General features: G+C 22.2%; 1 protein-coding gene across 3 annotated transcripts in view; it reads right to left on the reverse strand.

Moving 5' to 3' along the window:
* Positions 1-16,366, reverse strand: part of LOC129615744 (myosin heavy chain, non-muscle) — a 96,609-nt gene that overhangs the window by 43,854 nt on the left and 36,389 nt on the right. For all 3 annotated transcript variants that reach the window (XM_055531114.1, XM_055531113.1, XM_055531115.1), the window contains exon 3: positions 11,076-11,291. In XM_055531114.1, the coding sequence (XP_055387089.1) occupies positions 11,076-11,291 (216 nt within the window). The remainder of the gene's footprint in view (positions 1-11,075; positions 11,292-16,366) is intronic.

Below are 16,366 nucleotides of genomic sequence, written 5' to 3' on the forward strand. Positions count from 1 at the left end.
TGTAATTCGTCACTTTTTGCAATTATACGAGTATTATAACAAAATTCACTAACTATTCAGTCACTTTGTTTTGCAAAGACGAGAAACTTTAGTCGATTCATAATTTTCTCGTAATATACATATGTCGATATCTCGTAACTTTAGTCGAAAAAATGATAATATCCAATTAAACAAATGAGTAATTTTAGAAGTGTATCTAATTAAAAAAATTAAAAATTCTAATTTGTGAGCAGAAAAAAGTGACTGACAAAGTGAGATACAGAATGACGCAATATTGGGCTATACGTTATGTCAATAATGACAAACCCTGAACTATTCATTCATATATATATATACACATTTATTATAAGTATATAAGAAAAAAATTGTTGCGGGCCATAGAAAAACTAAAAGTTTGCATATCCCTAAATTTTTAAAATGAAACATAATATAAATCAGTAGCATGAACTTAGCAACCAGTTATGGAATTAAATTAATACAACATTTAAACAAATACAAAAATACAAGAGATAATAAAAAAAATTATTTTCTATGATTCATCAGTAGTTTTTAATTAAAAATTTTGTTTAGTAAGACCCACAAAACGGAAAAAAAGCTGAATTGCTTAACTTTTATAATGAAATTAAATATTCCCAAAAAAAACCGAATAAAAAAAAAATTACTTCAAACAGTAGACTCATACGTATGTGTTTGTTAAGGGTGTGATATTCTAAAAGCGCCAAAAGTCTCATATTTCAAAAAAAAGTTCAGAATTTTCGAATTTTTATAAGTGTCTAATATAAAACTTGAAATTATGTATGAATGTATTGAAATTTTGGTTATCATTTTAATTCTGAAAAGGTGTTACACATAAAATAAAAAAAAAATTAAAAACATTTTAAAAATTTTTTTTTTTTATTACAGGGAATTCTGATAAGAAAATTTTAGAGATAAGCGTATATGAAAAAATTCATATGTACTTAAAATGAATAAGTAGGTAATGTTTAATTTTTTTTGTACTTGTTTTAAATTTAAAAATTTGTCAGAAAGAATGACTCCATTTTTGTGAAAAGTAGAAAATTAAAAATATAATTTGATTCAATAGCAAACACTTACGTTTGTTTAATTAATTTTACTACTGAAATTAGTATCTTATATCTAAAGTATGTATAGGTTCTTGTTTACTTATTAAATTAATACATAGTTTATATGGGTATGGTACTGATATGATACTCCAAATAATTAAAAATTGAAGTGTATTTTAAAGGGCTAATCGTTACTTATACAATTATATATACTATTAAGTACATGAAAATCTATTAATAGAATTTTGGATTACACACAAATACATATTTTTATACATAAATACATAATTTTAAAGCTGAAATTGTTCTTCTTCTTATCTAAAATATCATACAGAAAAATTGTAAAATTACACAAAATTTACGAACAATAATATGAAGTTTGACTGACAAATTAATCGTCTCCATTTGATTTTTAAATATAATCTTATGTAAATACAACACACAAAATTATGAAAGATCAAATTTTGAGCAAAATTTATTCGCAATTAATTGCGTATTCAATAATGATTTTCAAAACAATAATTAATGGCGGCGAACGATTAATAGATTCTAAAGTGAAAATAATTATTTATTTCAAAGCTCAACTAATTAATTTATTAAATAATGGTTGCCGTATCAGGCTTCGGCAAAGTGCAGCCCATGAGCAGCAATTATGGGCCAGATTTTTAAATTGAATACTGCTTGCTAGAGAAAATATATTCGACTGCAACTATTAAAATTTTTCAAAAAAATTTTGAGAATTCAATCATAGATAATAGATATAGGAACATAAAATTTCACAGAAATTTATTATTTGTCAAAACATTTAATAAACTCAGTTGAAAATGTCATTTTTCCTGTAAGTAGGTAATGTAAGAAACTCAAGTGGCTCATACTCAAACTCGCACAGTATACATATATGTGCCAAAAAACTTTGCCAACGGCTGATTATAATAATGCGCAAAACAAAACTGGGCTAATCAATTCGCAACACCTATTAGAACTCAAAACTTTAAAAAAATTGTAAGAATTAAAAACAAATATGGGGAAATTAAAAAATATAGGTAACATAATTTTATTAATATTTTAGTATTTGACTTTTGAAATCAAATATTATTTTCAAACAATTCATATATGAAATGTAAAAAATATTTTAATTGATATATTGCCGCAAAAATTTAAAACAAAAAACTTAATCTAATTTTTTGAAACAGTTCCTTATCTTCATTAAAGGTACAAGACTTTTATAGATTTATTATTACATGGCTTTTTATACAATGAACCCAATATAATAGAAGTGATTAAAATATTTCACACAATTTGACGTATGTGAGTACATATTTAATGTGCGAACGTGATTACAGGTTTATGTATATAGTGATAATTTGTCAAATTAATCACCTAGACTATGAACTAAGCTAAATAATTTACTAATTTAGTGTTATCGTTGTTATTATAATGCCTTTATAAATTGTTATACACTCATGCATGTATGTGTTATACTGTTTGTATAGAGTATACAGACTTAAGTTTCTAGGAAAACATTTTTTTTTTAGTCTAAATGTTAAATTGTAATAATCATAATAACGATTAAAAATAATAGCATTAAATTACCGAAAAAAAAAATTTACCTGTTGATGACCTTTTTATTTTTCATTCTTTTTTTTTAATTTTTTTGTTTTATTTTGCTAGTAAACTGTCAGAATATTTTTGTATTCTATACAAGTAGAATCTATTGTTTTTTTTTTTATTCCTACATACCTACATAAATATTTCTCCATTGTGAATTTAAGTTTTTCTACATAATCTACACATACTTATATAAATTTGCGTATAATTTTATTTTTCAATGTGAGGTCATACTAAAGTATAATATTTTAGTGTTGTGCTTTTGGGTGTTCACATTATTTTTTTTTGTCACTCATGTAAAGAGCTCAATGATCTTTTAATTACATTCGGAAATATTTAGTTTTTATAGAAGATTAATAGATATGTAAGCATATATGAAATAATAATGTAAATTGAAAATTATATTAATTGCAAGTACTTAAATAAAGTACATAGTAAATATAAATAAATTAAATTTGTATTTAAATTGAATTGTAAATAATTTTATTTGCAAAGAACAAAAAAAATGTACATAAATACAATTAAGGTTCCTATGTTTGCATTCAATGGGTAAATCATAGCCAATTTTCCCTTTATAAAATTTTTCGTATTCAAAATAATAAAGATAAAAAAAAATATACATAGAAAGATTTATGTGTCGCCTCGCGTGACTTATTTTAATTTAATATATAAAAAAAAAATAGCAATAAAAACCAAACTGAAAAACAAATGATCTTAAACATAGAACAAAAATTATTATTAATATTAATTTTACTTTTTTCAATTTAATGGACCCTATGCTGTGAATAACAACAAACGAGATCTAAAAGTTAGAGAGACACGAGACTTTAATTTAAAATTAAAAAAAAAAATATTAAATTAAATTTAATTGAATGTTAAGGAAAATGGGGAAAAAAAATATCAAAAATTTTTAAAAAAATTTTGGGATATACTGTTATATAAAATTTAAATTTAAAATAAAATGAAAAATTTAAATAAAACGCAATTTTAATTTTATTAAAAGATCAAAAGAAATGCGGTTTTGATCAAAGAAATTAATTAAAATAAAATTTAAAAAAAAAATTCTGAAACTCTGAAATTTTGCAGTTTTGTTAGAATAGAATATAAATGAAATCATTTATACATACGAGTAGTATGTAAAAATTGATGAAATTGAAAGGTAAAAACATAAAAGTATAATGTTATAAAATTATAACAGTTTTTCTGATGATTTTTTGAATAATTTTATTAATTTTTTAAAAAAATATATGTATAAGAAAATAAATAAATTTCGAATAAAATTTTAGGATGACAAGCTGAGTGTTCATTTTGAAATAAGAGTGCGAGTATTTGCTAAAATAATTCCAAAAAAATTAAGAATCTGAAAAAAAAATTATTAAAAAATTTTGAAGCTAGCTTAATTTACACTTAAGTATTTGATTTACGTATTGTTAAAATCAAATTTTAATATGGCAAGGAATTCACTCATATTAATATAGTGATTCGGAATTGCCATACAGAAAAAAACAAACATATTTATGTACTTATGTACTGATTTGTAAAAGCACTGATCAAAATTATTCGTACATTTAAATATGGTGACCAGTTATACGAGTATAGTGTCTATTGCCCATATAAAATTTCTATTAGATACATATTTATTAATAATTTATTTTTTCCTATAACATTAATATTTTCACGCGATTATTTAATTTACAAAACTCTATTTTTTTATGTTGTATATAAGTTTTATGTTATTTTGATAATTATAAGTAAAACCACGTAATTATCATTAAAAATAAAGAATAAGATAAAGAAAACTATAAAAATATTTTATAATTTATTACCATTTACATAATGTATACAATTTACCATATAATTTTATAACACCTTCAAATTCATTTCATTAAATGATTAATTCTATATTAAAAAAGTACATGTTTATAATTTCTATGGGTAATTAGCGTTTATAAATATATTATATATTTATAATTTTATTATATTTATTTTATATACAAATTGTTATTACTTAATATCTACATTTGTATGAATATATAGAAATCTATACTTTCGTACATATGTAAATATATAAGTATGTGTAATAATTTGTTGCCTACATAATTATAAAATTATAGAAAATTTAATTGGAACTCGACTGTTAAATTAAATTAATAAAAATAAAAAACAAAGTAGTTAAAATGATTTTTTTTTATATTTTCAATAGAGTATTGTATGTAAATGGATCCCTTAATCATTATCACCATCAAAAAAACTTGAACTACTATAAAATAATAGAAGCAAGAAAAGGAAATTGAAAGACAAATGAAAAAGAAATATTTACTAAAACAGAAAACCTACGCCCCCCAATACAATTTTTTTTTTTTTTAATTTTATTTGAATTTTTCTAAATTATTTTTTTAAATATTTTTTTTTGCTTTATAATTATTATGGGTATATGTACATATTTTGTAAATTTAATTCGAATATAGCTCAGCTCATATATGTAGGAAATATAATATCGTAAAATAACACATTGTTAAAAAGCATTTTAATTGAAATACTCATTCAAGAGTTTACATATGTACGAGTATGTGTGCATTAAAAATTTTTTTATCTATTTTATTGTTAAAATATACTGTTATTGAAATCGGATCATTTTTTAATTACTGATCTAACTCATTTTTTTTTATCATTTAATAACTTTTTGTGGTATTCTAAAATTCAATTTCAGTTTTTTATAAAAAAAATACTGTTAGACATACATATATACATATACAAATTTCTTGTAACATACCTTAAACTTACTTATTGTTTATAATGTAAAGTATGTTTTATATAAAAGTATTAGGTTCATAGAGATTAGGCGAATGACGATACGAATATTTTGATTAGCTGAACTATCATCTTTTGAATAGGCTCTTAATTATGTCCATATACAATTATTAATCAAATATGAAGCACTTGATTTTTTTTTTAGAAATTAAAGTATAATTTCCTAGCCAGTATTTAAATATAAATACTAGCTAGAAATCGCTTATTTCATATCAACTTAGAGAAAATTGAGTTTGAAATTGCCAAAAAAGCAGGTACAGAAAAAATATCAAAAAATTCATAATTAAATTATTAACTAGTTAATATTAGTAAATCAAAATTATTGTAATTGTATTTGCAATGAATTACGATTATTAAATATCTTATAGTACTTGTGGATTGAACAAACTTAAAATTTCCATTTATGGTAGATACAATTAAATCTACATAAAAATACAGTTCAAATTTTCAAAAAAAAAAAAAAAATACAAACATTTTTTTATAAAAATATTAATTTACTTTATATAGGCAAAAAAACAAAATATAGCGGGTGCAGTTTACATTGTATTTTTTTTAAATATGTATATACATGTGTATTTGTATATTTTAAATGTACATTTGTATCGAATAAATTAAAAAATTAAAAAAAAACGATACGAAAAACATATACAATGTACATATATAGCCATATATATACATATATATACAACATCACAATGTATTGGTATGTAAAAATATATATATACGAGTATGTACATACATGGTATTGCCATAGCCATCTAGTAGTAATATTCTCAAAGCATAAACAAAAGCTCATATATCAAGCGGGAATTGGAAATTAACGCGGTTGAATATCATCGAATGTAACAATTTTTTTTTTTTTCTTTTGATTTCTTTTTCAAATATAAGTGTTCGATATAGTAACAACAAAATGTCATTTGAAAGAAAATATAAAAAAAAAATAAAAATTGAGTACAAAAAAGTTGAATATTTTCAACAAAGATACAATTTTAGCGGAATAGTTTTTTTTTTTTTTATCTTGCGGTTAATTTGCATAATAAAAAGAAATACTCGTATATGAATTTTAATATATACATATATGGATATGTATGTAAATGCACGTACATACACATAAATATATTTAAATTTATAAATTATACATATACATTTATTATGTATGCGTAATGTGTGTACCTATATTTATCAAAAATTAATAGCGCACGCTGCTATAAGTATGTCACCTAATCTACATAATAATAAATATGTAAGTATGTATGGTATGTATACAAAAACAAAAGTATTAAAATATTCATTATTCTTTTGTAAGGTTAACCAATAAATAATCTTTAATTTCAATATAGAAACACTATTTAGAATGAAAAACAAAAATTAGTCATTTATATTCTAGTTTAAAAGTAAATAGATTTGTATGTATGTACATATACGCTCTTTTGTCGTAATATTGTATTTATAATAAATATAAGATGCCACATTTTTTTCTGTTATTTTCAAAATTTTATAGAAAAATTAAATAATTATAATTATCAAATTAAAATTCGCTTTAGTACATTTTAGAAAAAATATTTATCCTAATAATTATTAATGTTGTTGTAGAGAAATGAAAATATAAACATCGAATTGTAAAATAACCAAATTCTTAAAAATAAAATTATTATTTTCTTTGTTAGAGATATAGATATTAGTTAATGGACTTAGAGACGTTTAAATTTGATTCTTAGTAGAGGTTCACTCTTAGCTTAGCTATTCGATTTCCCTATGCAATGTTTCGCAGTTAAATCACATCAATGTAACTTCCATTATTGTATACAATGCGATCATGTAAAAATATTTTAATAACAAAAATGAAACACAACATAAATCTTGCTATGTACATTGCCAAAGACATAATATCAAACAAACATTCTCAAATAATATTATAATACAAAGAAAGATCTTCTGAATTTCAGTTAAAATCTTTAATTTTAATTTTTCTACCCATATATTACCCATATATTAATTTAATGTGACATTTCTATTTATGAATTAAATACCAAAAAATTTTGTTGTTAGATCTCATATAGCTCAGTATTTTGTACATATGTATATAATATAATACTATATAGTAGTTAAAATTTTGTTTTAATTTTAAATAAAAAAATATTTTGTATGAACCTTTAATATTATATATATATATATATATATATATCATATACATATGTACATATAAGCGTTATATTATATATCTTGCAAAAAAGCATGTGAATTGTGATGTGATCAAATATAGAATACAGAATTCATATATTGCTGTATTAGTGATAATTACACCGAAATTTATAGTACTTATGTGTTTAAAATAATTTATGTATGTATTCTGTACTTAAAAGCTGTAAATATACATATATAAGTATGTAGATGCTTATTGGAAACGAAAACTTTATCTTTTTAACTTTGTTAAATTTCTTTAGTTTCTTAACGTTTTCAAAAAAATAAAAGATAATAGGAAAAAAATAAGGTAATATTCAAATTTGTATTGTAAACAGATTTAATTTTAAGATTTTTAATTCACATGTGTGTGTTGGTGTACCTTTGAAATAAAACACACAAAATAAATGAAATTAATTTTTAGATTACAAGAGTTTATGAGTGTATGTTATGAACAAAAACGTAGAAAACAATAGTATAACAAAGCAGAGACGCTGATCTTTTAAAAAAAAAAGTTTTAATGACAAAAATTAAGATTTTTTTTTTTTTACTTTATACAATGTTTGTTTACTTATTCTTTTAATTGACCGCATAAATTTAATTTAATACTTATAAAAAGTAAACAAAATGTATAAAAAATAATATTAAACTTGTAAGTTATACATATGTATGTACATATACATACATACATATATATATATAAATATATGGTATGGAAATATAAGAAAAAATAATATTTATATTTTATTATGCCATTTTAAAATTTAAATTATGATTTTATTAGCTATGGTTATTATTCAATTAAAATATAAAATAATAAATTGAGATGAAAACGCAATCTAATACATTTCATTCTACATACTACTTATACTCGTAGTCTATAATAATCTGAGTATAACGAATTAATTAAAATTTTATGATGTTTTTTTAAAGAGATTTTTAAGTAAAATGTTTGTTTTCATTTAATTTGTTTTATTTTAATATTTTTTACACATAAATTAATTTTAATTAAGCAGTTGTATATGTTCTAATTGTGCGTAATTTTTTTTTGATTTTTGTATGATAAAAAATAAAACAAATTAAAAATATGATTTTTATTTAAATATTTTTTGGTACATAAAAAATATACTAGTATATTTTAGTATCTATCGTTTTAAGTCAAAGCATGGTAATTAGGATATAGTTTCTAATGATCACAATAAACAAATTATTTAATTAGAAGTTAATTAATTTTTTCATTATAAGTTCATTATGAAAAATAATTAATACCGATATTCAAAAAATTTATATGATTACAAAAAAATTCAAATTTTGGTGGGGTGGGGGGGGCTGAGGTGTTCGGTGATGCACGACTCCTCCACCAGTCATATAAATTATAGGCCAATTTTAAGGAAAGACTATTAGAACAAGACTGTATGAGTTGACAAATTGAAACATTCCTTTATATATGAATTTTTTCCTCTCCCTTATATGAAATATGAATTCCCTTTATATGAATTTTACCAAACCAAATTCAATTACTAATTTACTAATTAAAATAGTAATTACTAAATTTACTGTCAATTATTAATATCAATTAACAATAATTAAGTTTAAAAATATAAATAATAATTATATTGTTGAAAAGAATTTGAATCCGTTTATTATCAACTGCAATAATATCATATTAAAAGAACTTAAGTTAGCATTTACACGTCAAACAAAATTTCACGATTAAATTTGACAACCATGATTTTGGGTAGGAAATTCTGTTTACACTTTTCAATTTTTTTAAGATCAAATATGCTGTCAAATTAAATTTTGTTTTTTATTCATATCGAAGTATGTCTATGTACATAAAATGTCAAAGTGTGAGTGATTTATTTGCAAAGGAAAAATAAGTCAATAATAAAGAATTTAAGAAAAAGATTAAAAATTTAAAGTTATATTAGTTTTCATTGAATTTGTTTAGAAATATACATACAGATATTTTTAATATAAAATTTCAAAAAATAATTTTACTAACAATAAAAAATAATTTATAAAATAGTTGTGAAACTTTGCTGACCACAATAAACAGTTGTCCACAAAAAAAAAAAACTGATCAAAGCTGATTATATTTTTATTTCTCTCAAAAAAATTTGATAAGAATTGGACAAGATTCTATTTTTCTTATTCAATTTTGTTTAATTAAATTGGACATTTACACATCAAATTTTTATCAAATTTCCATCCAATCAAATAAAATTGTCAAACTTTACTTAATATGTAAACGCTTCCAAACAGAGTATTTGATGTGATAGAATAAGCCAGGAATCACATAATTTTTGATATGAAAACGCAATATAATTAATTTAAAAATTAAAGAAAGTAAAATTATTAAAAGAGTTTGTTGCTTAAATTTTGTTTATACTTCTACTAAAATCAATTTCAAAATTTTAAACAATTAAAATATTGAAATAATTACAATCAAAAGATAAAATTGTTAGTTTGCAAGTTTTTTTTTTTCTGTAAAACTTATTTTGCTTTAAACACCTCTTATTTTCAAATTTCAATAAGCAACAAAGGTCGTACGTGATAGTAATAAGTAAATGTAAAGTGGTGGAAAAACAAATAAACAAAAACATTTTGAATATTAGAAATTAGATTAAAGAGGTTTATTGTAATGTTAACCACCATTTCATGCTACGCCACAACAGCAACCACGTACAATGGTTTACAATTGAAACAGATAAGAATGTTTTTTTTTTTTTTTTATTTCTTACTTTTTCACTTCGTTGATTTTTACTTTTTATATTTTCATTTCGATTAACTATTGCATAAAGGTATAAAAGAATTTACATATTCAACATGATTTTCTCAAATTTAACTATAGCTAACTTCTTTCTTTAACAGAACCAGTAAAGCAAATTATATTTGTAATTTACTAATATTAAATAGTAGGCGTTAAGTTTAAATAAATAAACTAAAGAGGTAAATTAAAAATAAGAATCACTATTATACGTTTTATACACATTTAGAAATAAGACAGTTTTAAACATAATTTGTTATACAGGGAAGTAAAATGACACAATAAAACGGCTAGAGAAGGTCATTTTGCCAAAAAAAATGAAGTACAATAGTAGAAATCTATTTAAATTAAAATATTTATATTTTTTGTAGTACTTAGCAAGTACTACAATTTCAGAGTTTAGTTTTCTCGAAATTATTTCGCTTACCTTATCTTATAGTTAAGTAAATTTATAGGGATTTTAAAATATGAATCTTTTAATGAAATCGAACGGATTCCAGAAGAAATAAAATATAATTTATCCAAATCGTATTCTAACCAATTTTGGAACCTTATAATATTTATTAAATATTGAATTTCAATTGCATTTCTAGTAAATAATTATAGTAAATAAAATAATTATTAATAATAAATGTACTTACATATATTAGACCAGAATAATATCTGTCTTTAATATTGTGCAAAACTGATGCTTCATTTAAGCACGTTAATTCCGCCATATCTTCGACTTTGTCGAATTTTGGTGGATTCATTTTTTGTATATCATCACGAAGTAATTTAATACGTTTGCCTGTTTCAGCAAGTTCAACTTCAACTTCATCACCAAGTTCACGTTTAATACTGGCAGCAACAAAGCCCTAAAAAATAAAAAAAAGATTTATATTATATTAAAATATGTTTGTGTTCATGTAAATATACTGTACATATGTATGTAAGTGAATTATGTAAGTAAAAATAAGTTTAATATTTTACGTCAAAATTCATTATTTTAATTAAAATTAATCCATTTAAAAGAAACATACATTCATATGTATGCAAATTAGAATCGCTTACGTTCTTCGATTTAAAGATCTTTAATTTAATAAATAAATCCATTTATTGTAGCCTAACTACAGCTAATATAGCAATTAATAATTCTTTTCTATAATTTTTATATTCTCTAAGTTTTTTAAAATATTTAAATTGTAATGTCATAAAACAAAATAACATGATTAAAATAAAAATATTGAAAAAAATTTCAAATTTTTCAATGTACAATAATTAAGGGCGAATAACCTGCTCCGAGATAGTCAATGCAGTTGTTCAATTGAGGCTATTATTCGATTTAAAATGTTGGCAGGTTACAAGGAGGCAACATAACCTTGATTTGCGCAGTAATTAAAATGATTTTACCATTAATATGCCTGAAAAGGACGTAAAGTATATATGTAAGCTCAGGGAAAGCAAGACTTTAGAAATTCACGCAGTTAAAAGTATTCACATATACATTGTCTTATAAAGGAAATACTTATATTCGTATTGTTATACTAGTGACAAACTGAAACAATTTAATGAGTAAAATTTGCAACAAAAATTCATTTCTTTTTAGTGGTTTTAGACATGGTAATTATTAACTTCATTACGGAATTGTTTTATTGACTATATTGGCAACTTAGTTTCTGATCTATGTTATTTAAGAATTAAATTTAGACTCATTCATTAATAACATTTCATTAATCTTTAGAATTTCATTAATAAAACTTAAAATAGGTTGCATCTAAAATAATTCAGTCTCAGTACCGAAAAACCTAATTTTCCCAGTAAATTTTTGATTACCGAAATTTTTTCGTATATATATATGTAGATTTATAATTAATAATTAAATTGAATACACAAAATAAAAGTTTTTGAGTTAAAAGGGTAATTTTTTTATTCAATTTAATTAAGAACATACATACATACGTATAACATATGTATATACAATCGAAATTTATTATTATATAATTTTGTCTATAAATCTAACATACACTTTTATATATTACACTTTTATATCTACACTTTTATATATTATATACGTTTATTGACTTTAAATTATAAAGTCTTGATTTTAAATCATACATATGCACATATATGAATTGGAACTTTTCCATGCATACACACATATGTATATGTACAAATTGTATAACAAGTCTTGTCTTACTCTAATAAATTTCAAAAACTTAAGTCAATTTGTTTTAATTCCTGTTTTTTCTTTTATCGTATTTCTACACATCATTGGATTGTATTTTAAATTTTCATTTTCAATTAATGAAATATAATTTAAAATGAATTTTTATAATAAATTTTTGCTTGTAATAATTCATTCATTAAAAAAAAAAAATTAGAATTGTACTCTAAGAGTCTTTTATCCATTGAGCAAATGGGACATTTTACACACCATTTTAAGTATGTAACATGTTATCGGTTTTGTACAAATACAGTGAATGTGGTTCGGTCATATTTATTTAATTCTCGTTCAGTATAAAGTCATTATCTATTATTTTTACCTTTCATATTCTCGTGTATACACATACTCATTATATACATGTATATACGTATATCTATATATTTTATTGTCCAATTTTAGTAAAATAACTTACCATTGCCTTCAAAATTATAAACTCTGAAGGCAAGGCCACCCATCTATTTATCAGTGTTCATTGTGTCAATTCTTGATTAAAAGAAATACCAAAAATAATACAAAAAAAAAAAACAAATACTTTCTGACTAACTAAACAGTAACCGGTATTTTTTACTAGGTATCAAATATAAATTGTCATACATGTACATATTAAGACATGTACGATTATAAATTATTATTTTTTTTTTCGATCGCATAGAATACAATAAGGAAGGTATTGTTGTCAAATCAAAATTAAAAATGCACTGTTATAAATTGTAGGAACAGGGTGACATACCTCTCATAGGGTGGGTCATTAAGTGCCTTGGGAGAATCAGTTCTTCGCAGCTCCTACGCTAAGAAAAACAGAGCCACTCAGAAACTCTCTTTTGGTATAGATCAAAGCTTCACACAACAGAAGAAGGTCCATCGTAATGTTTAGTAAGGTATATGAATCACTCTGGTCTGTGACCTTATGTATACTTCTATATCGATTGAATCACACTCTAAAGTAAATTTAAATTTGAATTTTTTCAGTAAAACTCTTGAAATTTGAAAATTTGAGAATTTGACTTGAAATTAGAAAGAATGGATTAGTTTGGGAAGTCGGTTATATGTTGATCACATACAATTTTTTTTTTTCATTCTTTGCACATACATATCTAATTTTCATTTCTTTTTTAATTATTTTATGAACAAAAGAAATAAAAGATAAATAAGATAAATAAAAATTTTATAATAAAATCGGAAAAGAATGTTGAACAACAAGAAAATAATGAAACATAAATTTAAAAATAGAAACAAAAAAAATATATAATTCAAAGACGTAAGTGAGTATGTACATATATGCGTGAAAAGGAAAGCAAAAAGTTGTCATAGCTTTAAATATTATGACTCAATAAAATTTGATCTTCAACAAGGCAATTAGTTATTAGTTAACATTACTTATGTATGTTCTTTTATAATTTACTCATTGAACAATGTTATTTAGTAATGCCGAAAAATGTTAGTTAATTTTAAATATAGAAATTTAAGAAGGAAACTATTATCAAGTTGCTTATCAGATTTTAATTAAACCAAAGGTTGCTAAACATTAACATGCTAGCATTTTCACAAAAACGTAAGATCAACACTATTAACATTATTTTTAACTTTCTTTTGTGTTAATTTTGAAAATATTAAATTTCATGTTCGAATTTTTATGCAAAAATTAACACCTATCTCCAAAATTCTTTTTCTTTTGTTCTTAAAATTTTATAAAAAACATAAAAATAATTTATAGATTGAATTGCGTTCATATTTTTACTGCATGTACGCAAACACTGAAGTGGAGGTAGATATGATAAAAACAGAAAAAAACTCTAGTGTCATGTTAAAATAATTTTATTACCGTATTAGAATTATAAAAAGGAAAAATAAATTTATTATTTAATATTTTTCATTATTAAAAATACCGCTACAATTAAACGTTTATTTGCATAATAAAATAATTAAAATTTTTTGTAAATTATTTTTTTCTTTATTTTGTTTTGGTGAGTTTTATTCATTTTTTGTCTTTTAAATTGTTCAAATTGTAATAAAATTGGTATGCTTTTTATTTGTATACGCAATATTTTTATTTTTCACTTAAAAAATTAAAAATTGTCAAAACTTATTACTTATTTTATTACAGTAAAGTTTGCTTAAATGTTTTCGAAAATTTTAGTGCTACAAGTTGGAAATACAATTGACTAATTTTATATTTTTCAGCCATAAACTATTTGCTTTTGATTTTGTTCGTTATTTTTTGCATAAGTTTGCAAATTTGGTAAGTCTTAAGACAAGTTGTCAAATATCATATCAAGAAGTTGTCAAATTATATGCAAATGTTCAAAAAGATTATTTTGACAATATTCTGATTCATTTGAATAATCAAAAATTATTGAATTGAGTTTGCCAATTGAATTGAGTGTATGCATTCAGTTAACTTTTACATTGTAACAATGATGTAAAAATAATCAAGTTTCAGACTCTTTGAAGGCAATTTAAAACTGATTTTTTTACAATTTGGAAACTAGGAAATTTTATATGAAAATGTTGACAGATAATTTTTTTTTAACCTACATTTTTCGTGTACTTAAAATAATATTCTTTTATAGTGTTTATATGTAAATACTAAAATTGAAAAAATTAGGGCAAATAAATATGAATTTACAGAATTTGTTTTTACGATGGAGAATTCGAAACGTCAAAACATTATAGTGAAAAAGAATTTTGTTGTTGCCTATTCGAGAGCAATTATCCAGACTTTACTGTAAATAGATTTATTTATTTTTTTTGGTAAGTAAACATTAATAGATTATAAATGAATATGATTATGTATGCTATCCGAAAATACGTTATAATAATAAAATAAATATTGAATCAGTTGTTTATCAATTAAAAAAATATATTCACAATATTTGCATCTACCTATACAAATACGAATTCTATTCTTGTTTACTCATATTCATATAGAATGTATATACTTATACTAATGTATATCACATTCCATGAAAAGTAAGCCATCACAAATTTAAAAATGTTCATAATATCCTAAAGTAAATTTATAAAAATATAATAAATTACCTTCATAACACGAATCACTATTCGACAACAAAATTAGTTCGTGTTAGGAATTTGCTTGAAGGATTGTTAGTTTGTGTTTTAAAAATAATTTCATCTTAAGGGAGTTCGTGTTATAGAGGTTTGACTATAAATGTTTTTGTTCTAACACAATTCCAATCACAAAATTGATATAATTTTTCTTGGACTGCATTAAATTTTCTTGGATTTTTCTAGATTGTATAGATTGGATTTCGGAGGTAAACTCTCTTTCGCGGAAAATTTTGAAATGAGCTACAATGTATAGATTTGCATTACAACATAAATTCCTGAATTTTATTTTTTTTTAATTTAAAATCCTAATAATTTTATGATAACATTGAATCATCATTTTACAATGTAGTATTAGAATACTTAAATTAACAAAAATCAATAAAAAAAATTTTCGAAATTTTTAACTAATTATGCTGGCATTTTTGTTTTTCTTATTTATGGGGTTGCATAATAGCCGCATTCTATGAAAAGTAATTAGAAAAGCATAAAATTAAAGCAAAAGGTAATATGATTATGAGATAAAATTTTAAATGACATACTTACATACATAAAATACAAAATCCACGTATTATTATGTAAATATGTAAATATCTTTGCATTTATGTACAAACTGAATATGTTTATTTCTAATAACAAATGTATTTAAACATAATATAT

This window comes from Condylostylus longicornis, unplaced genomic scaffold (assembly GCF_029603195.1).
Source record: "Condylostylus longicornis isolate FDR11 unplaced genomic scaffold, ASM2960319v2 ptg000145l, whole genome shotgun sequence".
Classification (NCBI taxonomy): Eukaryota; Metazoa; Arthropoda; class Insecta; order Diptera; family Dolichopodidae; genus Condylostylus; species Condylostylus longicornis.